The sequence below is a fragment of the Erpetoichthys calabaricus genome, chromosome 12, assembly GCF_900747795.2.
Source record: "Erpetoichthys calabaricus chromosome 12, fErpCal1.3, whole genome shotgun sequence".
NCBI lineage: Eukaryota > Metazoa > Chordata > Cladistia > Polypteriformes > Polypteridae > Erpetoichthys > Erpetoichthys calabaricus.
In genome coordinates this window covers 52216240-52242439 of record NC_041405.2, presented here as the reverse complement: position 1 = coordinate 52242439, position 26200 = coordinate 52216240, and the positions used below count along the sequence as shown (strand labels likewise).

At 39.7% G+C, this 26200-nt stretch overlaps 1 protein-coding gene across 1 annotated transcript in view; it reads right to left on the bottom strand.

Moving 5' to 3' along the window:
* nalf2 (NALCN channel auxiliary factor 2) overlaps positions 1-26200 on the bottom strand; it is a 138430-nt gene that overhangs the window by 5664 nt on the left and 106566 nt on the right. Inside the window, exon 2 of the mRNA XM_028815513.2 lies at positions 2479-2650. Coding sequence (XP_028671346.1) covers positions 2479-2650 — 172 coding nt within the window. The remainder of the gene's footprint in view (positions 1-2478; positions 2651-26200) is intronic.

Below are 26200 nucleotides of genomic sequence, written 5' to 3'. Positions count from 1 at the left end.
TGAGAACAACAAAGAGAAAACATAATTAGTAAGGAACGCTAGGAGTTTGGTATAATGCTGCCTACAGCGAGATAAAGACCAGGGAACCTGCTCTCTATCAGCTCATACCAGAGGCCTTGTTCAGTGGCCAATTGGTATGACTTTAGATGCCAATGGCCTTGTCATTGTAATCACAGGGATTACATACAGTACCAGTCAATTGTGGTAGAAATTAATTAATCAAAGAAAGGAACTTATCCTCTATTAGGACAAGTTTGATAAAACTTGGTAGGAGAAAAGTTGTCCATTTCATCTTTAATTATCTCTTACAGCAAGTGCTGAAGAGAGAGCATTCACCACAGCAGTCTGTTGGGCTTTATAAACAACTGAATTTGCACAACAGTGCTGAATTAATGCTTACAAATCATACTCTGATTGGTTTAAAAGAAATAAGGTGCTTTAGCATAGAGCACAACCAACCTAAAATAAAAGTCTTTCTCCATTATATCCTTGTACTTCAATATCTCTTGAATTCAGCTCTTATTCTGTTATGAAAATTGTATACAGTCATGGCCGAAATTATCGGCACCCTTGGAATTTTCCCAGAAAACGCACCATTTCTCCCACAAAAGTGTTGCAATTACAAATGTTTTGGTATATACGTGTTTATTTCCTTTATGTGCATTGGAACAACACAAAAAAACAGAGAAAAAAAGCCAAATCTGACATCATGTCACACAGAACTCCAAAAATGGGCCGGACAAAATTATTGGCACCTTTTCAAAATTGTGGGTAAATCGTTTTATTTCAAGCATATGATGCTCGTTTGAACTCACCTGTGGCAAGAAACAGGTGCTGGCAGTATAGCAATCACACCTGAAGCCAGTTAAAATGGAGAAAAGCTGTCTCAACCTTTCTGTTGTGTGCCACACTAAGCATGGAGAACAGAAAGAAGAGTAGAGAATTGTCTGAGGACTTGAGAACAAAAATTGTGGAAAAATATCAACAATCTCAAGGCTACAAGTCCATCTCCAGAGATCTTCATGTTCCTTTGTCCACTGTGCGCAACATAATCAAGAAGTTCACAACACATGGCACTGTAGCTAATCTCCCTGGACGTGGATGGAAGAGAAAAATTAATAAAAGACTGCAACGAAGGATAGTCCAAATGGTGGATAAACAGCCCCAATCAACTTCAAAACATATTCAAGCTGTTCTGCAGACTGAGGGTGCAACAGTGTCAGCTCGAACTATCTGTCGACATCTGAATGAAATGAAACGCTATGGCATAGCCACTGCTGACATAGAAATATAAAAAAGCCAGACTGGAGTTTGCCAAAATGTACCTGAGGAAGCCAAAATCCTTCTGGGTGAATGTCTTGTGGACAGATGAGACCAAGGTAGAGCTATTTGGTAAAGCTCATCATTCTACTGTTTACAGAAAACGGAATGAGGCCTACGAAGAAAAGAACACAGTACCTACAGTCAAACATGGTGGAGGTTCTAAGATGTTTTGGGGATGTTTAGCTGCCTCTGGCACTGGATGCCTTGACTGTGTGCAAGGCATCATGAAATCTGAAGACCACCAAAAGATATTGGGGCGCAATGTAGGGCCCAGTGTCAGAAAGCTGGGTCTGCGTCAGAGGTCATGGGTGTTCCAGCAGGACAATGACCCCAAACATACCTCTAAAAGCACTCAGAAATGGCTGAAGACAAAGCGCTGGAGAGTTCTGAAGTGGCCAGCAATGAGTTCGGATCTAAATCTGATTGAACACTTATGGAGAGATCTCAAAATTGCTGTTGGGAGAAGGCGCCCTTCAAATCTGAGAAACCTTGAGCAGGTTGCAAAAGAAGAGTGGTCGGAAATTCCAGTTGAGAGGTGTAACAAGCTTGTTGATGGTTATAGGAGGCGCCTGATTTCAGTTATTTTTTCCAAAGGGTGTGCAACCAAATATTAAGTAGAGGGTGCCAATAAATTTGTCCAGCCCGGTTTTTGAGTTTTGTATGAAATGATGTCAGATTTGGCTTTTTTTCTCTGTTTTTTTGTGTTGTTCCAATGCACATAAAGGAAATAAACATGTGTATACCAAAACATTTGTAATTGCAGCAGTTTTCTGGGAGAAATGGTGCATTTTCAAGGAAAATTCCAGGGGTGCTGATAATTTCGGCCATGACTGTATGTGCAGACTAGCTAGTCATACTAGGTGCATGAAGGAACATTACATCAGCCCATTTTTTGAACCATTCCCCTGGAACATTCTGCTTGTTTACTTGATCGTTTCGGCAGTCTCTTCATAACATTTCTAAAACAATTGCTTATACTGTATATTCCACTGTGCACTGCAAACCAAAATACTTAACTACTGTTACCTTTTAATATGGAAGTATACCAAAACACTTTATGTGCAGTAACTATATTACCTCTAAATGACTATGTGACCCCCTAAGTTTAATTTTTCTTCCACACTCCATTGCAGCCAACAGTGCATGTGGACGTACCTGTGCAGATGAAACTTGATAATCCACCATAAACAAGATCATCATTGTCTGGTAACACAAACGGACAGCTGGTCTGGACTTCCAGACAGTATTGCTTGCAGGGAATTCTGTGGAGGCACCGACTCTGAGTAACATTGAAATATTCCGAACAGAGCCAGGCCTTGTACACCTTCTGTAAAATGAAAGAGCGAGAGAAAGAAAGAAAGATCGAAACAAAGAAAATTAGATGGACTCTCAGTTCCACACCTACCCAGCCACTTACTGTGGCACTGTTAGTCCTTGTGCATAATGCAGAGAAACCCCTGAACTACTGTATCGTCTAGATCAGGACAAAGACAGAAAGACACAGAAAAATATTTTGCACTTTAGTAACAATAATAGTGTTGTTCTGCAGTTAAAAGACCACTGCTTTCAAGTAAAGCCCTATAAAAGGACCCTTTAATGTGTGTGTAGTTTCAATCACCATCTGAAATGACAATTTGATCGTCACAACCGTGGTAACAGTGTTAGTTCAGCTCATCACAAAGATGTTATGCTATCATTAACTTAGGGCTTTGCAGACTTCAGAAGAGGTTGAATGCATGAGACAGGAATTAATTAATTTCTTTGCATTTATATAGCACTTTTCTCACTAATCAAAGCGCTTAGCAATTGCAGGTTAAGGGCCTTGCTCAAGGGCTCAACAGAGCAGAGTCCCTTTTGGCATTTTATGGGATTCAAACCGGCAACCTTCCGATTGCCTGTGCAGATCCCTAGCCTCAGAGCCACCACTCCGCCAGACATGTGCTTGGCCATACCAGTAACTTGCTGCTGAATGGAGACAACATGTAAACATAGAATCACACTATTACATGAACATCCGTGTACATACATACAGTACAGTATATGTTCACATAAGTACACATGGCTGTAACCACAGAGAATACATTCACACTATCCTAGTCTGGAGGCTCACATTTCACTCATAATTAAGGTGAAATTTCACATTTCCTAACACACTTTCATGTATGTATGCCTATGTACTGTATATGCATATGTATTCTTATAACTTTCAAACACTTATACCTACACGTTTTCAAAAAAACATATAAACACTTGCATTCAAACATTCTGGGCACATTCACATAAATTTATGCAAACACGTACATTTTGTTTTGCACTGTATGTATGCAGTATATTTGGTTTTCTACCATATTTACTTATAGATTTCACTTGCACGTATAGAATACACGCACATACATGTATTTTAGCTTGTACTGGCAATATATGAGTTGCAGAACAGGGCCCTTTTGAAAAATAAAGATCGAGTGAAAAAACAGAAAACTAGATTTAGAACAAGATCTAGAAAATGGCAGTCGGAAGAAGGAGAATATATGGACTTATCCCAATTTCTAACAAGTGAGTTCTATGCTGTTGGATGTTATTGAGGCACCTGGCTTCTGGACCCTATTCCAAAATGAACCTAGAGACAACACCTGAGCCTCTTGTTCCTATTGTGCTACAGATGCTTTGATGATGTTGACGAGGTGTCATTACAACTGTTTGATTCAATAAGATAACTCTACATTAAAATTCAGGCTAAGTGCTTTTTATCTCTCTAATGTTCAACTGTTTTGAGATGTACAGATGTCAGTGTATATGGGCTAGCATTTAGGCCTCTACAACATACACAGTTGAAAAATACACACTCACACAATCTTTTAAAAGCACACCCAGTTTTGAGCTCCATTATGATCCTGTCATTTTCACTATGCCAGCCAAGCTAGTGGATTAAAAGATTTGAAGTTTTCATATCCAATTGTGTCCACAGGGCCATGGCTCCCCTCATATCTCTATCTCTGGGTCGTTGCCTTAAAGGGTAATGGATGAGTATATGTAGTATATTTTATGGGTCATGTCAACTCTCTCTCTTGCTTGTTGCCTTATGGGATATACTATTTTTGTTGTAGTTGCAAGAATACTGAAAAAAGTCATAAAGGGCAGAACATTGTATTCCTTTTGAGGGGTGCCCACCACACTCTTTTGGTCCAGTGTCCATTTATTATACACTAAGAAGAAGACTCGTAATTGTGTTAATCTTTATTATGCAAATGTGAAGCACATGTTCTCCACATGACTCCTTCCTGAATTAGCTCGATATTTCTCAGACCATGATCTGCAGCACTTGGACTGGTGTACTGTAGTCGTAAACATTGACTACAAGGCTGGCTCTGGAGGGAGAAGGCTGAAGTCTGTCAACAGTGCCATCCAAAAGTGATAAAATCTACAGGAAACTAAACTGAATTTTACAGCTATCTAGTCTGTTTTCTTAAGCATTTCAAGAAAGGGGAAGCCCTGCTGTGCTATGTGCTGCTCACTTGACTTAAGAGCTCTCTTTTAAATACCAATACTATTCATACCACCACCGTGTAGTTGGTTAAGACTCAATATTTGATTTTAGATGCTAATATGAAGGTTTATTCAAAAATCGTGGCAGGCAATTTGGTTTAGTGGTCAGAGCATTCAACTTTTAAACTCAAAGTTGCCCAATTCAGTCCCTGTGTTTATGTCGCTGTTATGACCATGAACAGGTCAAATAATATGTCAGTATTCTAGTTATAGAAGTTTATATTTATGTATTTTAAAGCATCCTAATCTTGTAACTCAACTTGAGTAATAATGCAGAATGTCAAGATGTGTCTTCAGTACTAGGGTGTTGTACCGTGTTAGCCATTATGAATGTACAGAAAAGCTAAGCAAAATGACACCTTTTATTGGGTAACTAAAAAGATTACAATATGCAAGCTTTCGAGGCAACTCAGGCCCCTTCTTCAGCTTCGAGGCAACTCAGGCCCCTTCTTCCTGAAGAAGGGGCCTGAGTTGCCTTGAAAGCTTGCATATTGTAATATTTTTTGTTAGCCAATAAAAGGTGTCATTTTGCTTGGCTTTTCTCTAAGATGTGTCTTCAAAATACTCCATTTGCTTTTCAACATGAGATCAACAGCTTAACAACAAGGTCACAGTGCAACAGCTGAAAGAAAGAGCACAACTAAAGTGTTACACCTATTTCAGTGCAAAGCCAACACGCTATTGTTATCTACTTGGGTCAGAGATTCCGTTAGAAACTCCAATGTAATACTCCTTACCGCCAGCAGAGGGGAGTGTTTTGCCACCAGAGCTTGACACAGTTCACGAAGACACATAAATGCTGATACCCACTCAGCTTTAGTTAGCTACACAGTCATCCTTACTGTCTCCCAAAAGTGTCTTTGAAAGCCCATTATGTCCTAGGTGAATTCATATTTGTGTCATATCATATATACATACAAACACACATGCAGATGCACACTTACACAAATGCACACTCCTACTGTGTGTACATTGAAACTTGCGTATATTGTTATGCTTATCTTAACATTTTTTTTATTAATAAACACGCACACCCACACTATGTTCACACAGATAAAAATATGCAGGACAAATCCATATATAGTTCCATGCACAGGTACACCATTTAAAAAACATATTTTAAAAATACCTTTTTAAATATCTTTAAAATAGTACTCCACCTAAATAATATTTTTTAATGTTACTTACTCGATGTAGTTTGTAATGATGGCCAAGAAAAAACTTTAATTTTATTTTTTCATGAAGATAAAAAAAGTTTCTCATATCCATCCATCCATTATCCAACTTGCTATATCCTAATTACAGGGTGACGGGGGTCTGCTGAAGCCAATCCCAACCAACACAGGGTGCAAGGCAGGAAACAAACCCAGGGCAGGGCACCAGCCCACTGCAGGGCGCGCACACACACACACCAAGCACACACTAGGGACAATTTAGAATCGCCAATGCACCTAACCCTGCATGTCTTTGGACTGTGGGAGGAAACCCACGCAGACACAGAGAGAACATGCAAACTCCACGCAGGGAGGACCCGGGAAGCACACCCAGATCTCCTTACTGCGAGGCAGCAGCGCTACCCACTGCGCCACCGTGCCACCCAGTTTCTCATATAAGTCAATGGTGAACAACACTGAACAACAGCAAACGCTATTAAAACATCCATGAAAAAAATATCTCATATTACTTGTTTCATATAATCCATATGTGAAATCATCAAGTCATGCTGACAATGTCTCAAATATTGTTCAATATTGTTAAATACGTTGTGAATCTTGTCTAGAAAACAGTCTCATGAACCGAAACAGAACATGCTCAGGCGTGAATGAACATTTGAATTGTAGACCTGCCTCCAGTGCTTATATTTACAGTATATTCATATTCACAACTGGAGTACCACGAGATTATTTAGCTGCAGGTTGTGAAACTGCACAGGTGAACTGACCTTCGGCATCTCGAAAATGCAAAAGTCCGAGGCAAACTTTTTGATAGTGTTTTCACTCGCTTTCCTTTGACTTTAAATCTTTAGTTGCATACATCTGTCAGTAAACTTTACATCTGTGCCAATCAAAGCCCATATGGAGGCCTAGGCGTACTGGTAGGGGAGACATGTGCCCCTTGAGTTACCAGCCCTCAATGTACTGTACATAACTTGGACGGAGGGGATAAAAATGTTTGAGTTACATAAAAAGCACACTTCTGTGTCAATATCACGCTTTCATTGATATTAGACTTTGACGACTGGGGGGTGGGGGTGTTCAGAGTGCACACCCCATGAATTAGCAAAATGGCGCCACTCACTATCCATAGTCAAGACAAAACAGAAAGGTATGAAGCACACTTTGCTTGAGTTACATTATAGGCACCCCTGCTCTGTGTATTGTATTGTATTGACCCCCTTTTTTTTGACACCCACTACATGCCCAACCTACCTGGAAAGGGGTCTCTCTTTGAACTGCCTTTCCCAAGGTTTCCTCCATTTTTTCCCTACAAGGGTTTTTTTTGGGAGTTTTTCCTTGTCTTCGTAGAGAGTCAAGGCTGGGGAGCTGTCAAAATGGCAGGGCCTGTTAAAGTCGATTGTGATTTTGAGCTATACAAAAATAAATTGTGTTGTATTGTACTGTACTGATATTAGACTTTGACGACTGGTGGGTGGGGGTGTTCAGTGTGCATGCCCCTTGAATTAGCAAAATGGCCCCACTCACTATCCATAGTCAAGACAAAACAGAAAAGTATGGAGTACACTTCACTTGAGTTACATTAATGGCACCCCTCTCTTTTTAAAGGGAACGGCACATAACTTTCATATGCAGCGGCCCTCGGGTGTCGAAGCCCTAGAAGGCTGCCTATGTTGGCTAATGGATTGACCGGCTCTACTTTACATTGCTGATATCACGTGAAACACAATGTTATCTGATGAATAAACTGTAACTGGGCTGTACTCATAACCAGTCTACCCAGTAAGGTCCTCTGATTCTAGCAATCTTGTTGTGCCCCACACTAATTTACACTCCATGGGTGACAGGGCCTTCAGCTGTATAGCGCCCAGACTCTGGAATGACCTACCAAAATTAATCAGGTCAGCTGACTCCATGAATTCTTTTAAAGAATAACTCAAAACTCATCTGTTCAGGAAGGCTTTTAGCTCTACTTGACTTTATTACCCTTCTCTCAGTTTACTTCTCTGTCAAGATGCTCATGTGACCTGTGTGTGTGTGCTAGACCATCAATTATGTTGTCTGTTAGGCTTTTCTCTGAATTTACTGTCTTAATTTTCTTTATTTATTTATCTGGTTTGTACAATGCTATGTACTGTATACCCTGCCATTCTATCTTAAACTCTGAGAAGTGACTTGAGCATGGGAAAGGAGCTATATAAATAAAATGTATTATTATTATTATTATTATTATTATTATTATTATTATTATAGCCAGTGAATGGGAGTGGCAGAGGAATCTTCAAATAAAATGCTTGTTCTAGTCTGAGTGCTTTCAATTTTAGTTCACGAGAATATTTTCTGGAAGTTATTTATTTGACAGTATCTTAGCAAAAATGTGAGTTTGGGATGTTGAGAGCATTGTGAGCATATAACTGGATGACTTCACTTCACAGGTGGATAATGTCACACGTGTAATGGATATTTTGACATTGTACAATGTTGGTTACCATAGACTTGTGTTGCATCATAAATTTGTTATCATTGTTCTGCATAAAAACATGATATACAAACTATATGGGGAAAGAAACATAAAACAAATTTTCTTGGGTGGAGCATTCTTTTCACATATATAAACACACACTGACACATACTGTGGACAAATTTACATGCATATGCACTCAGACATACCAATATACATTTAAAAATAGACAGTCGCTCAGACCTTTTCTGTGTTTATTCAGACACGTATATTCCCAGTTGGATCTATACATTTTTTTATTAATATGCAATTTATTTATACACTAATGCATATATTTCTAGAGTGAAAATGCACAGTAATATACATTAAGCAAGAGACATCAACATGCCCATCCTCAGTCACAGGCACGTGGTGCCTGTCCAGAATATGTACAATAGTACAGCGTGTGTCCAAGTCAGATCCTGGAGGTCTGCACTGCTTGCAGGTTTTTTTTGCCACTTTCATCATTAGTAACTGATTAACAGCTAATAGAACGTACCTTTTTTATTGACTTGTGTTTTAAGATTCAGAACCTTTGATTGTTTCATTTTTCTTAACTGGAATCTAAGCAATAATAAGATGTAAACTGAACCAACAGATGCTCAAATTAAATTAATCCCATTTTGACCTATATGACCATTATATAATATCTGTTTTAATACAATACTGTACATTAATAGATAAAGATCTGAGAAATGCTGGTCTGTTCTAGTACACAAACTATCAAAAGTTACTCAAATGTTTGATACTGCAGAATGAGAATGCTAACAAACCATTGAATTAAATAACATGTTTCATTAACAGCAAGATTGGACTTCTAATTAGAAAACTGGTTTGAACAAATATGGTGGCCTTCCAGGCCTGTTTGAGACCACTGAGCAAAGTTTTGGCATGTTTTGCCTCTCATTGCTGTTTGGATGATTGTTAAAAAAATATACAATTAAGGAGAATTTTGTTCCATTCAAAGCAGTAACTTGCTATGAATTAGGAAAGCAATTTAAACGAAAACCAGCAGCCACTGTGGCTCTCCAGGATCTAGTTTTGACACTCCTGATATTGCACATTTTAATAGAGTGTGACACATTTTTGCCTTGATATACAGTATTCACACAATTTGAAATGAATGTTCCATAGATGTATATGCAAATGTATGCAAACGAGGCTATGTGGGGCATTGTCATTTCTGGAGAAACAAGTACACACTAATGCACACACACATATTCATGCATGCAAGCGATTACACACATTCTCATTCTCATATTGATAGTTCCCTTATAAGGAAGGTTCAAGAGCAATGATAACATGTAGTCTGGTATTTAAGCCCCATCTATGTAAGCCCGATGAGAAACATTAATAACATCTAGTTGTATTTTTTGCAGTCTCACAACCAGCACCATCAGCAGCCCCTAACATCAGTCCCTTTCACAAAGGGAAAGTCAGATCATCTTAGGCCTAATTCAGGCTATGACCCTTGGGCAATCAGTGGTTGTATTGCTGTTGCCAAATTAAATCCTACTTCTTTAACCATTCAACATGCACATTCATACATGCAAACACACCCACACTCACCCATCACTATGTGTAACAAAGTGAGTGACCTGTACAGAAGAATTAGTGCAAGGTATACTGGTAAATGGTCATGTGGGCTCTCTACACTGGGCTTTTTCAGAGACTTTTGAGCTACTGACTTGAGTTCCAGAGACAGAAAGGTAAGATTTAGAGAAGGTGTGCAGGTCCTGAGATTGTGGTATAATTTACTACTGTTAATAAAGATATTTGGAGGATTTCTACAGCAAGGAAATGTGGATTTTACTGACGCACCAAGTGCATGCAATAAAGTTCCATTTTATTGCCGAGGAACACTGTGTTTGCTGTAATAAACTCCTTGCTGGTTGTTACTACAATGTACAATTTAATAATTTTTTTATTTCTGCCATAAAAAGCACAAAGAAAAAGGTGGTTCTGCAGTGCTTATTAAATAGCCCTCTGTTGAGAGTATCTCAGAGGGCACAGGAGACTCGACAGAACCCTGGCCTCCTTCTAAACCTCTTAGACCGTTTTTGACAGCCCAGGTTCTTTGCTTTTCATTGTACATCAACGGAACTCAGTAGCTGGTTAAAGCACTTTGCCCTATTATAGTTAAAGCCAATAGAATCTGGGTAGCAGCTCTGTCAACATCCACCAAGCGCTTCCCATGGTGACACCTGCACTGCTCCTCATCTGTACACTTGAATGGTGTAGAGCTCTCTAAAGTCTGCAAGGTTAGGTTGACCATCTCAAGCCTGTTGGTTGACTGAGGGCACAATATAAGTAAGGACCAGCTGTCAGGATTGGCCAAGAGAGGCCTGAGAGATATTTTATCAACAAGCAATCTTTGTTTTACACTGGTCAAAGTACTGCCATTGCCTGGATATATATACCGTATATACTCACGTATAAGTCAGGTCTTGAAACCCAAAAAATCGATCATGAAATCAACCACGACTTATACGCCCATTCAAAAATACGATAATTATTATTATTTTTTTTTACATCTTCTTGCTTCCTCCAATATCGCATCAGTTTCTCAGACACATCGAATTTTGTTGCAGCAGCGCAGTTCCCAATTTCTTTCGCCACTTCAACAACTTTTAATTTAAAACCAGCTTCATATTTTCTTCTGATTGAACACTCCATCGTAGATAAGGGATGCTCTTATGATAAAGATGTATAAGGGTGTGAGATACAAAAAACACAAATCAGTGCAAATGTTACTTCAGAATAGTTTGGGTATTACCACGTGGTCACGTAAACACAATACATAGAGAGAAAAGGCAGTGTGCTTCGTGGTTACTCTCTCCGGTGGGCGTTAGTATATCGTAATCTCCTGGACCAATAGCAAGAGTTTTCTGCATTCGACTTATATGACCAACATTATAGAATACTGGAAATTATACGGTAAAATCAAGTACCGACTTATCCACGAGAGAACTTAAACACGATTATATATGGTAGGTTGGGTGAGGAAAACAAATATTTATGTGTTTTTTAAACAGTGACAATTTTGTCATTGCTGGCTAAAATGTAAATATCCTATCTGTCATCTACACTACCTCTCTGTTATCTATCAAGTTCTCTGCTCTCATTTTTCTTCTCGTGTATGACTGGATTCCATAATTGGCGTAACTGCTTGAGAAGTTTGAAACATGAATACTACTTCTTTGTATTTCCTGCCTGCTTTAGTGTGGTTTCACAAATAGATGTTTGATCGCACATTAATGAACTGGATGGGTTTTTGAATAACTAAATCATTGATAAGGTGTGAAAGTTGGTAAAAAATACCTTTTTTTGTGTTGTTACCTCTATCGAATCCCTATTCATGACAAAACTCTTGAAATTCCATAAGCTCTGTATGTTAAGTTGGGTTCATTTTAATATCCATACAAAATTTCAACTTCTTCAGCTGCTTTAGAGTAAATGTGTGTCTTTTTTGTGGTGTCAGATCTCCTGAAACTCTGTGAAGCCTGTATTGTAAATTGCATGAACAAATATGTAAATAAAAAATTTCATTTCATGGCTGTTTTTGAGTTATACAAGATTTTTGTGTTGGTTACAACACAGCTGCCATGGATTCCTTTAAATCAATAGCATGAAATACAGCATTCACTGTAAGTAGTGCCAAACATAAGCAATATGCAAAATTCATTAGCATTGTCTGAACTGTTTTGGCGGGATAATGCAACTTTGGTTTTGCACCCACCCACCCCTCCATTACAACCCATTGCTCAAAGTTACAAAGAAATATGGAAGTGGGAACTAAACTGGCAGTCTGGTGGTTTAGCCTCCAGTTTCCTTATCCAGTATGCCTCATTGCCTCTTTTACTTCTAAAGGTCACTACAGGCTGTAGGATAATTTAGTTTAAGCGACTAGGGATTTAAACTAAGTCACAAACTGGCAGATGCCTGCAAACCCACACATATAAACCACTATCTGCTAAAATGGCTCATTTGAATCTCATGTTTGGTGCCCACTCATTTGGCATCATGGCTACACACCGTTCATATGCATCTTCAGAAAGTTGTTTTGGAACAAAGGGAAATTTGAGGAGCCAGGTGAGGGGCTGTGGTAAATGCTATCCCACTCTGAGGAACTGATGCTTGAACTGACTGCCAAGGACATAAGACATGAAGGCTTCTAACCAAAGCAGGTACAACACAATAGTGAAATGGCATGCTTTGCTTTGTCCTAAGGACATGCATATTGGAACTGAAAAGAGCATGGAGCCTTTCTGCTTTTGAATACTCATTCACTGCCTCCTCAGGCCTCTCTAGCTCTTGGTCAGTCCCCCTCTCCCTCTGTTATGTGGTACTGGCAAGGCAGGCCCAGCCTTATTCAGATCTAGACGCCTCTACTCTGTCAAATTTCAGGCCAATTTCTAAGCTTCCCTTTTAATTTAAAGTCTAAGGAAAAGTTGTCCAATGTGCATTCAGATCCTGTTACTGCACTGAAACAGCCTTTTTAAAGGTTTACAATGACCTTCTCCTAACTACGGACACTGGCGATTCTGCCATTCTTGTACTGCTAGATCTTACCTGGGATGTGGATCATGCAATTCTTATATCCTGCCTCGAACAGCATGTAGGCATCCAAATACTCTTAAATGGTTTAAATCTTATCTAAGCCATAGAGTTTTTCTGTTCACTTGGGAGAGTCCTCATCCTCTTTAGTACCTCTTACTTGTGGGGTTCAGCAGGGTTACATCCTGGGACCAGTTCTCCTTTAGATATACATGCTGCTTTTAGGCTCGATTGTCAAGAAGTTTGGCTTTTCCTTTCATTGCTATGCTGATGACACTCAAATCTATTTGCCATGAAAATCAAAGCAGAGCGAGACAATGCAGACCCTTCATGCATGGTTGAATGATATTAAAACTTGGATGGCAATGAAGTTTCTTAAACTAAATGATAATAAAACAGAGATTATAGTGTTCAAAAGCTCAGAAACCTTGAGTGTCCCTGATGCTGCTCTTGGGCCCCTTGCCTTATACGCATCATGAAGCTTCAGTTTAGCTGTGATTTTTGACAGCCTATTCAGACTCGACAAACAGATAAATTTGGTGGTTAAATACAACTTTTTCCAGCTGAGACTTTTAGCTAAGGTAAAGGCTTTTCTTTCTTTTAGTAATCTTGAAAAGGCTTTTACAGTGTAACATCTCGCTTGAACTATTGTAATTTTTTGTATGTACAGTAGGTGTTGGCCAAGCCTTGTTGTGATACCAACAACTAGTCCAGAGCACTGCTGCTCGCTTATTGACCTGCTCTCATAAGTGTGATCATATTTCACTAACACTTACCTCGCTCCATCGGCTTCTGGTTTGACTGGAACAGCCCCGTCTTACCTCTTGGAACTTCTTTACTTGTACATGCCAACAAGAGCACTGCGGTCTACTAGCCAGATACTCTTAGTTGTTCTGAGGTTGAGGATGAAGCCATGGGGGGACTGGGCTTTTGCAGTGACTGCTCCTTTTCTTTGGAATGATTTGCCTTATTATATTAAGTCTGCCCCAATATTGGCCATTTTAAAGTCATCATTAAAGTCTTATTTCATCTCACTAGCATTTGACCCTGCAAGAAGTTGACATTATGTTTGTATATGTTGGCTCAGGTGCATTCATGATTATAAATATGCATGCATTGGGCTGGGCGGCACGGTGGCGCAGTGGGTAGCGCTGCTGCCTTGCAGTTGGGAGACCTGGGGACATGGGTTCGCTTCCCGGGTCCTCCCTGCGTGGAGTTTGCATGTTCTCCCCGTGTCTGCGTGGGTTTCCTCCGGGCGCTCCGGTTTCCTCCCACTGTCCAAAGACATGCTGGTTAGGTGGATTGGCGATTCTAAATTGACCCTAGTGTGTGGGTGTGTCCTGCAGTGGGTTGGCACCCTGCCCAGGATTGGTTCCTGCCTTGTGCCCTGTGCTGGCTGGGATTGGCTCCAGCAGACCCCCGTGACCCTGTGTTGGATTCAGCGGGTTGGAAAATGGATGGATGCATTGGGCCTGGTATTTTGAGTTTATCTTTTATGTAATGGTTGGTTATATCTGCAGTTCTGTGATGTATGTACATATATTTTAACTGCTTCTTTTACCCTTTCTTGTACAGCACTCTGGTTCAGTTTCGGCTGTTGTAAATGTGCTTTATAAATAAAGTTAAATTTGATTTGGCAAGAGAGGGGGGTGAGAACTTAATATATGCATGTGTGTCTCTGCTTCTAATTGCCCACTGTTTAATATTTCTTACCCTAGTCATAAAATGCATGACACCATTACCAAAAACATTTCATTCACCAGTACTGCATTCATGTACCCCTGTAAAATGTACACATTCTAGGGAAATGCCCATGTCCCATGATTCTTCAGTCCCATAGTCCAGCATCCTCTAAAGATCATCTTTACCACTTGTAGTTATCTTCTGATGAATTTCTTAAATTCAAAAGATACAATTTTTTTTGCTATCAAGAGAAAAGTCCATATGAGTGCGCATCCAGATTGACATACAATGGAACCTAAACTCTCACTTTGTAGCATGGCCTGCAGGTGGCTAAGGGATTAAACTGTAAACCAAAGTGTACATGGTCAAATCACTACAGCTGATCCTACAGTGGGACTCTGAGCTACTTACTTCTTCTTTCACATATATCAGCACATGTAAAGTGCCTTGGGATGGCGGTCACTGGAATTACAGTACACAGTATAAAATAAAAATATGTTGCTACTTAGCTGACCACCAGAGGTCCCTACAGAAGATGTAGTTCTCACTTGCTGGTTAGGAAGAAAGAAGATAAAAAGGTCACCATTAAGGGACCCAGGGCCCGTAGATGTGTCAGTGGCAGAAACACAACATGAAACTTTTCACTCCATGAAAGGACAGAAGATTCTCTTGGGGAAAAACAGAAGCAGCAAAGTCCTCCTGGCATCCTGTCATTATCTGTCCATGGGGCAGAAAGATACACTCTGGGATTATGCAGAGCTGCTGTTTCATCGTCGCTACCACTGCCTTGGTGCCTTGGGATTGGGATGGTGACAGGCACAGAAGTAGGTCATTCTCTCTCAGCCAAATCTGAATATTTCTTACAGAGGCATATTTGTTTTCATGTATCAGAGTTATTATACAATAACTACAACAGCTTCCTATTTTGATATAGTACTATTCACATTATTATATGGTTCAGAACACTAATCAAGGCAGGCAGTAAACATCAGTCTGTACACAAAAAGAAACACATAGAAAAGTGACAAGTTTCACATAAACAGCACATGTCAATGGCTGCTGGTGTAGAGGGGAATAAAAACTCAGGCAGGCTTTGAAGATTTAAAAGAAACAAGATGCAGTAAATTAAGTGAAAGACCAAGTCTATCTCTGGAATCAGACTATAACCCCGTCATATTCTCCCACAGTCTATAGCGGTCCTAACTGGAGATAGATTTGCACAGCTCCTAATCTACATTAGTGGCTTGGTGACCACATAACTTTGGAGATAACAAAGCCGCATGTAGTAAAAGTATGGCTGGGGCTACCAGTGTGGTACTCAGTAGTGGTATGGTTGGCATTAAAGTTTAAATAGAAGAATCATTTTGGAAGGTGGAATGGAAAGAAAGCTGTCACAGCCAAGAGTGAGTCTGGAATGGTTGACACATGGCATGATGGAAGAATGGCACTATAAGTGTGGTGCGAGCAATAAACTGTCAACTCCAAGCATGACACTTTAGTAGTGGCATGGTTAAGCAATACAACAGCAATACAACAGCAGTCTGCTTGACCTAGTGGGTCAGTTTAGATGGTAGTAAAGCATGGAAAATAAGATGGCAACTCTCAAGGAAAACTTTGGACTATGAAGTAGTGATATGTTTGGCACTGAAGCTCAAATAATAGAGTGGACTGGAAGAAGAACGGTTATGGCCTAGTTTGGCACAGCTGGTAGCTCCAAAAGTTACATTACCATAGCCCTTAAAGATACTTCATAAACCTTCTGACTGGTTGATGTGTGACCTATATAGAGTATGCCATTGCTCCCAGATTACTGCCTACGAAGACGCAGCTCTTGCTTTTCAAATATAAGACTTTTCTCTGTCAGGCTTTGCCTAAACTAATCTTTGCTAAAGCATTTCACATGATTTCTGAATATTAATATCTCAATTTACAGATCATACCTGGGAACTTTGAGTGGCCTGACCCCAATACAGGGACATGAGCAGCACACTTCACTTTATCTTATTGTCTAATGGTAGAGGAGGAAGTGCAAAGTTTCTGGGCAAACGGGACTACTCTGGTCCCTTTGACCTCTAATGAATTTTGAAAAACATGTTGTCTTCCCAACAGTGCCTACATTTAATGAGGGCTTTTAATTTAAACAGACATCTGAAAAATTGTCTCATACTGAAGGAGTTCTCTTGAGATCATTAAACTGTGAGACTATTAGAAAAAGTGGGTCAGCCAAGCTTACAGAGAAGAGAGCGCAGGTGTGAAGACAGGAACGCCCCCACTCTGGTGGTGAAAGGCCCAAAGCAGTACATTAGCTCAGCAGAGTCCACCCTACAGTTAAATTGCCGTCCAGATGCCGCTTACTTTTAACAGTCATTATCACCACTATACTTTTTGAACCTTTCATTTAGGTAGCATAATCTGCTGAATTCATTTTAGTTACTGTGCTCCAGACGTGCCACTGGTCTTTTATATCAGCAGTAAAATTTCATGAAAGAACAGAAGCCCCGTCAATGACTGAACCGGATAAACAAAGGCGTTCTTTAAGACTACAAGACCAGCATAGGTGACTAGGCCCCGTTGGGGAGGAGTCAGTGGCTAAAATGAAAACATCACACTTGGCCAGATATAGCTCTGTGGGGGCACACAGTGGCAAGGTAAGTTGGATGTGGGTACACTCACTGAAAACTCAATTCACCACAGAGCCTTTTCTGAAGGTCAAGAAGTGTGGAGGCACCTTGTCTCCGGGATTAACTGGAGATCAGTGGCTGATTTCATTCCTCTGCCCAACAAAAATCATTTGGTTTCTGTGAAGGATACGAGCAACCAAATGGTTTGATATCTATTGTATATTAGTATTAGAACATTAGATCCTTTAAAGAGGCATGACACATATGTAAGTATGCTGTACAAATAGACGTAAAGAATGGAGACTGAATGCAGGTCACTATTTGCAAGGTAGGGCCTCTTGTTAAGGTGCAGGGGCAGCAATATGCCAGGAAGGGAGCACTCGCTTTCACCGATTTTAGAGTAATTAAAGTGAACAGCCCTCATCACTTAAGCTAATCATCTGATAGGGGAGGTCAGCCTCGTCATAATGAAACACTTCATTCTAATTAAAAGCTGGGCTCTGCTAATTATCACCATAGCAACAGGGCCAGAGCCTGCTTATTGAGGAAATGGGATCAACAGGAAAAATAAAAAGGAATGCTAATGACACAAATAAAGAAACACATCTTTTAGAAACACAGAAAGAGGAAGAGGATCCTTTAAATCTGGTGTCTACTCCTTCACCTCTCTATGTTTTGGAATGTAAGAATTGAAGATGATCCAGTGTTCATGCATAATATTACAAAGCAATATGGCATCATTGTGACTGCATCCAGGTAGATAATTAGACGTATCATCTTAAGGGCACCTTGGCATGCACAAGGTTATAAAATTAATTATATTAAGTTATCAATGAAAAACAAAGCAAAGAAGTATGCAAGTGAACAGTAGAACGTCAGTTTCCAATACCATATTCAAGGTGCTGGCCACATCTGCTAATCCGATATTGTGTCTCTTGCTGTTTTACTTTAAGGTAAGATTTAACCGTGTAGCAGATGATGTGGTTAGGATCAGAGTACACAGTGGCCACTGAAGGGCTAAGTTAATGATGTAGACAAAATGGGCAAGTTATATTGCTAAGTGAGAGCTTCTGCAATGAAGACTGGAAGACAATGCAAGTCTTTGATGAAGAAAGGTTAGCAAAAAGAAATTTAGAAACACAGTTTAAATACAAAAGGAACTGGCAAGAGGTTATTTATGGAAAGTCTCTGATGAAGGCCAAAAATTAACATTGTGACCGCCAGTGATGAGACATAATTCATCACTGAAGATGCCTTCAATGAGTGTAAAGAACAAAAGAAGACAAAAGACTTTGAAATTAAACTATTACTTTCAAATAACCACATTAAGAGTTAATTTAACTCTTAAATGAACTAATAGAGAGAGAGAGGTTAGGAGCAAAAGCTGATACAGCACATCGCCGTACTCACCACACGACAAACCAACTCAGGATCCCATATTAGGACCTGAGTGCAGCCATGTGACGGGTGACACCTCAGCACCACACAAGTTCAGATGGAGTGGAACAGTGTGAGGTTTTTTTATGGAGGCTGGAGTGCCAATTCTGCCACCAACCCTCAGGTGTTTCCCTGCAGTTTGGAGGGCCTACATGCAGATTAACGTCATACCCAGGACGGAGCAATTGCAGGTTTAGGGCCTTGCTCAAGGGGCCAATGAAGTAGAGTCACTTTTGGCATTTATGGGATTAGAACCAGCAAGTGCCAGTGCAAATCCCTAGCCTCAGAGCCACCATATATATATACATACAAGCGCCCTCCACAATACTTTGTGCCAGTGCAAATCCCTAGCCTCAGAGCCACCATATATATATACATACAAGCGCCCTCCACAATTATTAAAATGTGTTCTTAGGCTTCTTAGGTTCTAAGGCTCACAACACAAAAAACAGAAAAATCCAACCTTTTATTGAAGTATGTTTATTCATTGGGGAAAAAAATCCACATTAAGAAATACATTTTTTACATGAAATTATATGTGCCACAATTATTGGCACCCTTGCTGTTAATATTTCATACAACCCCCTTTTGCCAACAAGATGGCACTTAATCTTCTCCTATAACATTTACAAGGTTGGAGAATACAGAGACAGGGATTTTTGACCATTCCTCTTTGCACAGTCTTTCTAGATCGTCCAGAGTCCTGGGTCCTTTCTTATGCACTCTCCTCTTCAGCTCACCCCACAGGTTTTCAATGGGGTTGAGGTCTGGGGACTGAGATGGCCATGGAAGGAGCTTGATTTTGTGTTTTCTGAGCCATTTTTGTGTAGATTTTGCCATATGTTTAGGGTCATTATCCTGCTGGAAGACCCAATGACAACCTATCTTCAGCTTTCTGGCAGAGGCCACCAGATTTTGATTTAAGATGTCCTGGTATTTCAAGGAGTTCATGATGCCATGCACCCTAACAAGGTTCTCAGGTCCTTTGAAAGAGAAACAGCCCCACAAAATCACAGATCCTCCACCATACTTTACAGTGGGCATGAGGTGCTTTTCCGCATACTCATTATTGGATTCACGCCAGAACTACTTAGAATGTTTGTTGCCAAAAAGCTCAATTTTAGTCTCATCTGAGCAAAGCACACGGTCCCAGTTGAAGCCCCAGTACTGCTTAGCAAACTCCAGACATTTACATTTGTGATTGGAGGTGAGAAAAGGCTTTTTCCTTGCATGTCTCCCAAACAGCTTGTTGGCATGGAGATAGCATCTTATGGTTGTCATGGAGACTTTGTGACCCCAAGATACCACTCTTTGGTGCAGTTCTCTAACAGTGAGCTTTGGAGAATGTTTTACTTCTCTTACCATCCTCCTCACTGTGCGTGGTGGCAAGATAAACTTGGGTCCTCGTCCAGCCTTGTTTGTCACTGTTCCCATTGTTTTACTCTTCTTTGTTATTTCTCTGACTGTAGATACAGGCAGGTTTAGGCGAGTAGCTATTTTCTTGTAGCCATTACCTGACTTATGAAGGTCGACAAACATCTGCTTTACTTGAATGGCATGTTCTCTTGTCTTTCCCATGTTGAAGAGTGGCTAAGAGCAATAGGACTCTGTGTCACGTCATATTTATACCCCAGGGACACAGGGAGTCATTACTAACTAAAAGTTCCAATTTAATCTGATCAACTTTAAAAACTAAACTAGAAATTACAAATAATGCTTCAATTACATTTATTTTATAGGAATTGTTAGGGGTGCCAATAATTGTGGCACACATGATTTCATGTAAAAAATGTATTTCTTAATGTGGGATTATGTTCCTAAATGAATAAATGCTCTTCAATTATAGGTTGGATTTTTCTTTTTTTTGTGTTTTGAGCCTATATTTTTTGGGAAAAAAAAAAAATTATTAGAAGCTTAAGAACACAACTTAACCAGGGGTGCCAATAATTGTGGAGGGCGCTATAGTATATACAAGCAGCAAGCAGCCTGCTATACCATCCAGCCCACCAATGCAGAAAGGGCACAAACATCTCCCAGCTCAAGCCTTGATTATCTTGGAGTGAAGTGCTGGTTATTTAGAAGGGAAATAATAGATCATTATTTGGAACACATGCATTTCATGTGTGTTCCTTGTCTACAACAATCAATGTAAACACATTGTTTAAACAAACGTTTTTCATGTTTTAGTAATAAATGACAAAATATAGACATGAAGCATATAATGTGTGAAGCCTGAAGTCCAAATATCAAATAAACACTTTCACAAAAGGCGCAAGTGCAATACAACAGCTAAGGTGGTGTAGCGGCAAGAACTGCTGACTTGTAATCCAGAGGCCACTGGTTTGATTCTGGCCCCTTCCCGAATTTACTGTTTTGAGTAGGGAACTGCTATTATTGTTAATATATATGCAGTACAGTATATAGAGAGAGATGAAGAAATAGAGTGTTTGCAATGAAAGTAACAATAAGACACCACTGAAATATAGAGTTTGATGGCATTATGCATGTGAGTGCTGGAATTTGGTGAGAAGACTAGTCACAAAACCAGACAGTAGCAATGCACCATTCGTGGTATATATATATAAAAAGACACTACTTTTGTACCAAATACCAACATATTTTCTTGAGAGGCAAAGACTGCAATAAGAAAAAAAGGGCCCGGAGGAGAATTTGTGATGCAGAGGGTGGAGCGGTGTAGATTTTTTTAGGTAATGTCAATATTGCAATGCAGAACATTTCTCTGTGATTTTCAGATTCAGTTCATAGTGTCTGGCTGACTCTTGGGTGTGGTTGTGGTTACGTGCAAGGCTTCTAGTTAACTTTTGCAGAAAAACAAAATCCACCAAATTGGAATGTTTGCCACAACATCCTGGCACAGTTCTAATGACTTCCTGGCTTCTGCCTGATAGAAGGCAAAACCTGCAACTAAAAAGGTTATGTGCATCCAGAAGCTGTGCAGCACACCAGGACACTCCAGCTGCTCGGAGCTACTGAAATTTTCATGGGGGTTAACGTGCTCACATGCCCCAGTTTATACGTTCAGGAATAATGTGATCAATTATTGAGTGTGCCTTATAGTGCACTCTGCATTCACAGGTGTCTGCCTGGCTTTCTACCTCACTAACATGGATGCTGCCTTTTTGAAAAAAAAGTCTGGTACTCCAGGGGAAATTCCAAAGTGGCATGTGAAAGGAAGCTAAATAAAGGCAAGAAACTGAGCAATGGGATAAAGAGGTCACTTTAAGATGGCGGAGGTAGAAGTCATGTCTGTGACACGCTTTCATAGTCAGACTGCTCTCATGCTTGTGACATGTTTGAGTCCTGGACTGAATATACAGTATGTAAGACAAGAGAGCTCGACTCAGCAAAAGTACACACTTGCACTTTAGTGGCCCACTTTTAATGAGGGGTTTATCTGCATGTCTACTTAGTTTCACATATAATGGAAAGGAATAAATAAATATAATAGGGTTGCAGCTATGTTGACGATATATTGCACTATACTATAAAAATGTGGCAACTGTAATAAATGCTTGCATATGGCACACAAATGTGTATGTTCAAAAGTTTGCAATCACCCAGAAATTTTCATGTTTGTGATAGAATTTGGTACATTTTTCAAAAAGATTCCATTAAAATGATTTAGCCCTGCGGTGGGCTGGCACCCTGCCCGGGGTTTGTTTCCTGCCTTGTGCCCTGTGTTGGCTGGGATTGGCTCCAGCAGACCCCCGTGACCCTGTAGTTAGCGGGTTGGATAATGGATGGACAAACTGATTTAAAAATACAGCCAAATCATTACGAGTGTTGCTAATACTATTACTGCTTGAAACCATTTATCTCTGCAAAGCTCCATTTTCAGCAGCCATTCCTCCAATGGCCATTTTTGGGAACTTAAGGAATGCCATGCAGCCCAAGAAAAAAAAGTTTCCTTGCTTTATTAAACAGAGTAACAGGTTTCAGATTTCAGTTATAAAGGTTTGTCTAATAACCAATTGGTATTTTAACAAGACTAATTAAACATAAAATAATGCAGTTTACCATTAAAACACTGAAGGAATGGCTGCTAAAAATGGGGCTTTGCAGTCACATGTGATTAATAAATTCTAAATGAGTCACTTCAAGCAGTAATAGCCATTAGCAAAACTAGTGTTTTTTTGGCCATATTTTAAAATAATTTTAATAGCATCTTGAGAAAAAATGTATCAAATGTCTGGCTGATTACTAAATTTTGAACACTAGTGTATATACTATCGAGTATAAATTGGTTACATTCGACTGGTCCATATGTGTAAGTTGTAGGCATGTGGCTGAGGGTGCAATGCTCTGTCAAGGGTTATTTCGTACCTTGCACCTTCTGTCGCCAGGATTTGCTTCAGCCTCAGAAACTGAACTGGAATAAACGCGCTTTATAAGGGAAGATTTGAGGAATTGTAAACTGAACAGAAAAAATACCGTACATATCGGATCTATACCAGCTTGATCTTGGCTTTTCTCTACTCTTTTTTCTCTGGTCTCATTTTCACTTATCTTCTTGCTGTCATCAACCATAAAGATGTTAAGAACAGCCCGTAAGCTAGCGTATAGATTCATGTGAGTATATTTGTATGGAGTCATTGCATGATGTTTGTATTCAATAATTAATGCATTCAGTTTGGGAATTTATGCAGCACTCTGAGAGTACTTACTGCAAGGAGTGCTAAATAAGAATACATTGATATATAGCTAAACATTTTATGAAAACATGGTTCAGCTCAAAATATGGATGGTAAACATATGATGCCAGTATGCCACAGAAACGAAACATTACTATATAGAGCATTAAAAAATAAATGCAAATGTAGATGCACATAACACTATGAATGCTATCACAGCAAAACTGAAAGATGTAATTATTTGACTGCTGTTAATACAGTTTAGATATAAATGGTGCAGGTGATACAGCGATGCCGCAGTTAGCATTGCTGCCATACTACACAAGAAGTACGGGTTGGATTCCCAGCCCAGTCAATCTCTTGTGTGGAGTTGCCATGTTCTTCTCACATATGTACAGTATTTTATTTCAAATATTTCCAGCATCTCAAAGATGTGTGTGATGAAATAGAAATTAAAATTCACCCAGCACCATTGAAGTATGCCTGGTGATGGACTGGTGTCCAGTCCAGGGCTTGTTCCAGCATTGAACCTAATGCTGCTGGGATAGGTTTTAGTTCCTGGGACCTTATAATGAAAATAGGGAAGACAGAAAGATGAATTAATGAATAAATGTCAAATGCACAAAAGAATACTAAACCTGTAAGTGAAACAAAAAACATTTTCACAAGATAAATACTGTACATAATTATGGGGTGGTACCAGAGTACAAGACCTAATTTTGCCCTTTTTACTCCAATTTACACATCCTGGAGATTAAAAGATATTTGTTTAAGAAAAAAAAAATAAAGAAGTAGGGGGATAATGGAGTAAGAGAAATTGTGGGTAGAACACAACCCAATAGATGAAAAGTACAAACACCTGCTGTATACAAGTGGCAATACCAATCCATATCTCATCGTTCTAAGTGTCCCGACACCTATGCCTGCCTGATATTCTCTATTGTAGAGTCTCAGTCCTTCCTTGAAGGCCATCATTGTTGTCACCTTGTAGAGAAGCTATGGCAATAATATCTCAGGAAGTGCTTGAACTCTCAAGATCACCGTTTAGCCTAGCTGCCCTTTCAGTATGCTCTGCTTCCCATCGAGGTCAAGCACAAGGGGGCCAATGTTCAGTACAAAAGATTAACACACATCCTCAAATGCTGCTGGTACATGTGGTCAGGCACATTGGTGTATTGTTAATACAGTAAAGGAAAAGTGGAATGTTTGACCTTTGATTAGACTTTGTTAATGTTGTGTGAAAGTGTGACACAGATACTGTAGGTAACGTACTTCATTAATTCATTTTACAAACATACTTGTTTTAGTACAGAATCAAGGTGGGGCCTGCATAGAGGTGTCAGTCAACTCACGTACACACTCTTGCTCACAAATACTGGTGTAAATTTTGAATTACCAATCAAACTGACCAGTGCATCTTTAGATGAGGGGAAAACAAACCAATGTACTCATAGAAAAACCAAGCGAACAACACGGGTAGAACGTGCAAACTCTCCACAGATAGTTCTCAAGCCAGGATTTGAACTCCTGAAGCTCTGAGGCAGCAGAGTTAACTACTACTTTTACTTGACCATAAAACACTTGTCACAATAATTGACAAAGAGTCCAAAACAGGTTTGGGGCAGCCACCTGTATATATTTTATCCTGGCTGCAAAATAGGATTAGATGTTGTATAGATGTGTACTAATCAGAGTCCAAAACAGAACTGAGGGGATAGAGGAAAGATGGCGACTTTAAAGGCCAGTATAGGAAGTGATGTCAAAAGGGCTGGAACCGGAATGGTCCTCATCCATAGGCTCGGACCCGGAAGTGACATCATCAAAGGGGCCAGAACTGGAAGTGATGTCATGAAAGGGGTCAGAAAAATGGAACTGATGTCATCAAAGGGGGCAGAACTAGAAAGTGACATCATCAAAGAGGGCAGAAAACAAAAGTGACATCATCAGGGTCAGGCGGAATTTCCTGTGAAAGGTCTGCAAAAACGCGAGAAAAAGAGTCAGTGCACTCGGCCACCCCCTGGTCTGGCTCGGAATTACTCATTCAGGCCTTTTAGCTGCCTCCCATGCACACGTGTGTGACACACTATATAGATACACAGTAATGTGTAAAGGGTAGGCATTTCTGCCTTGATCCTGTTACTCCTATCCTCCAACTAACAATAAGCTCAACACATATGAAAAATAATAAATTAATAGTATAGAAATTTATTGTGAACACATTTTAATAACCACTTTCTGCATTTTGGTCAGCATAGCACAGTCATTACCACAGCAGTTCTCACAGCTCCAGCAAACTGCCTTCAATTTCTGGCCCAAGTGCAGTTTGCATGTTCTCAGGTTTTCTTCTCACGTTTTGTAAACATGCAGGTTGTAATGATTTGAAACTTTAAATAATCCCGTTCTGAGTGAGTATAGCGCTACATGTGAGTAAAGGTCCTATTTGATCCATTGACATCTCTCAATTCATCAGGAACAAGAATCAAGGGAACACAGAAACACTAAAAAAGAAGAAGTGGGTTCAGAAAATCAATGTATGCATATTTACTGTATATATTCATTTAAACACTAAATATGATATGGCCCTGAGTAGTGACACCTGCTTTTAGGATGCTTTTTCGATAACCCCATACACCGCTGTATGGGAGAGGGATTACGTTTATTCAAATGGATGAAATCAGTTAGTGAAATTAAGAGAAAGCTGATAATTGC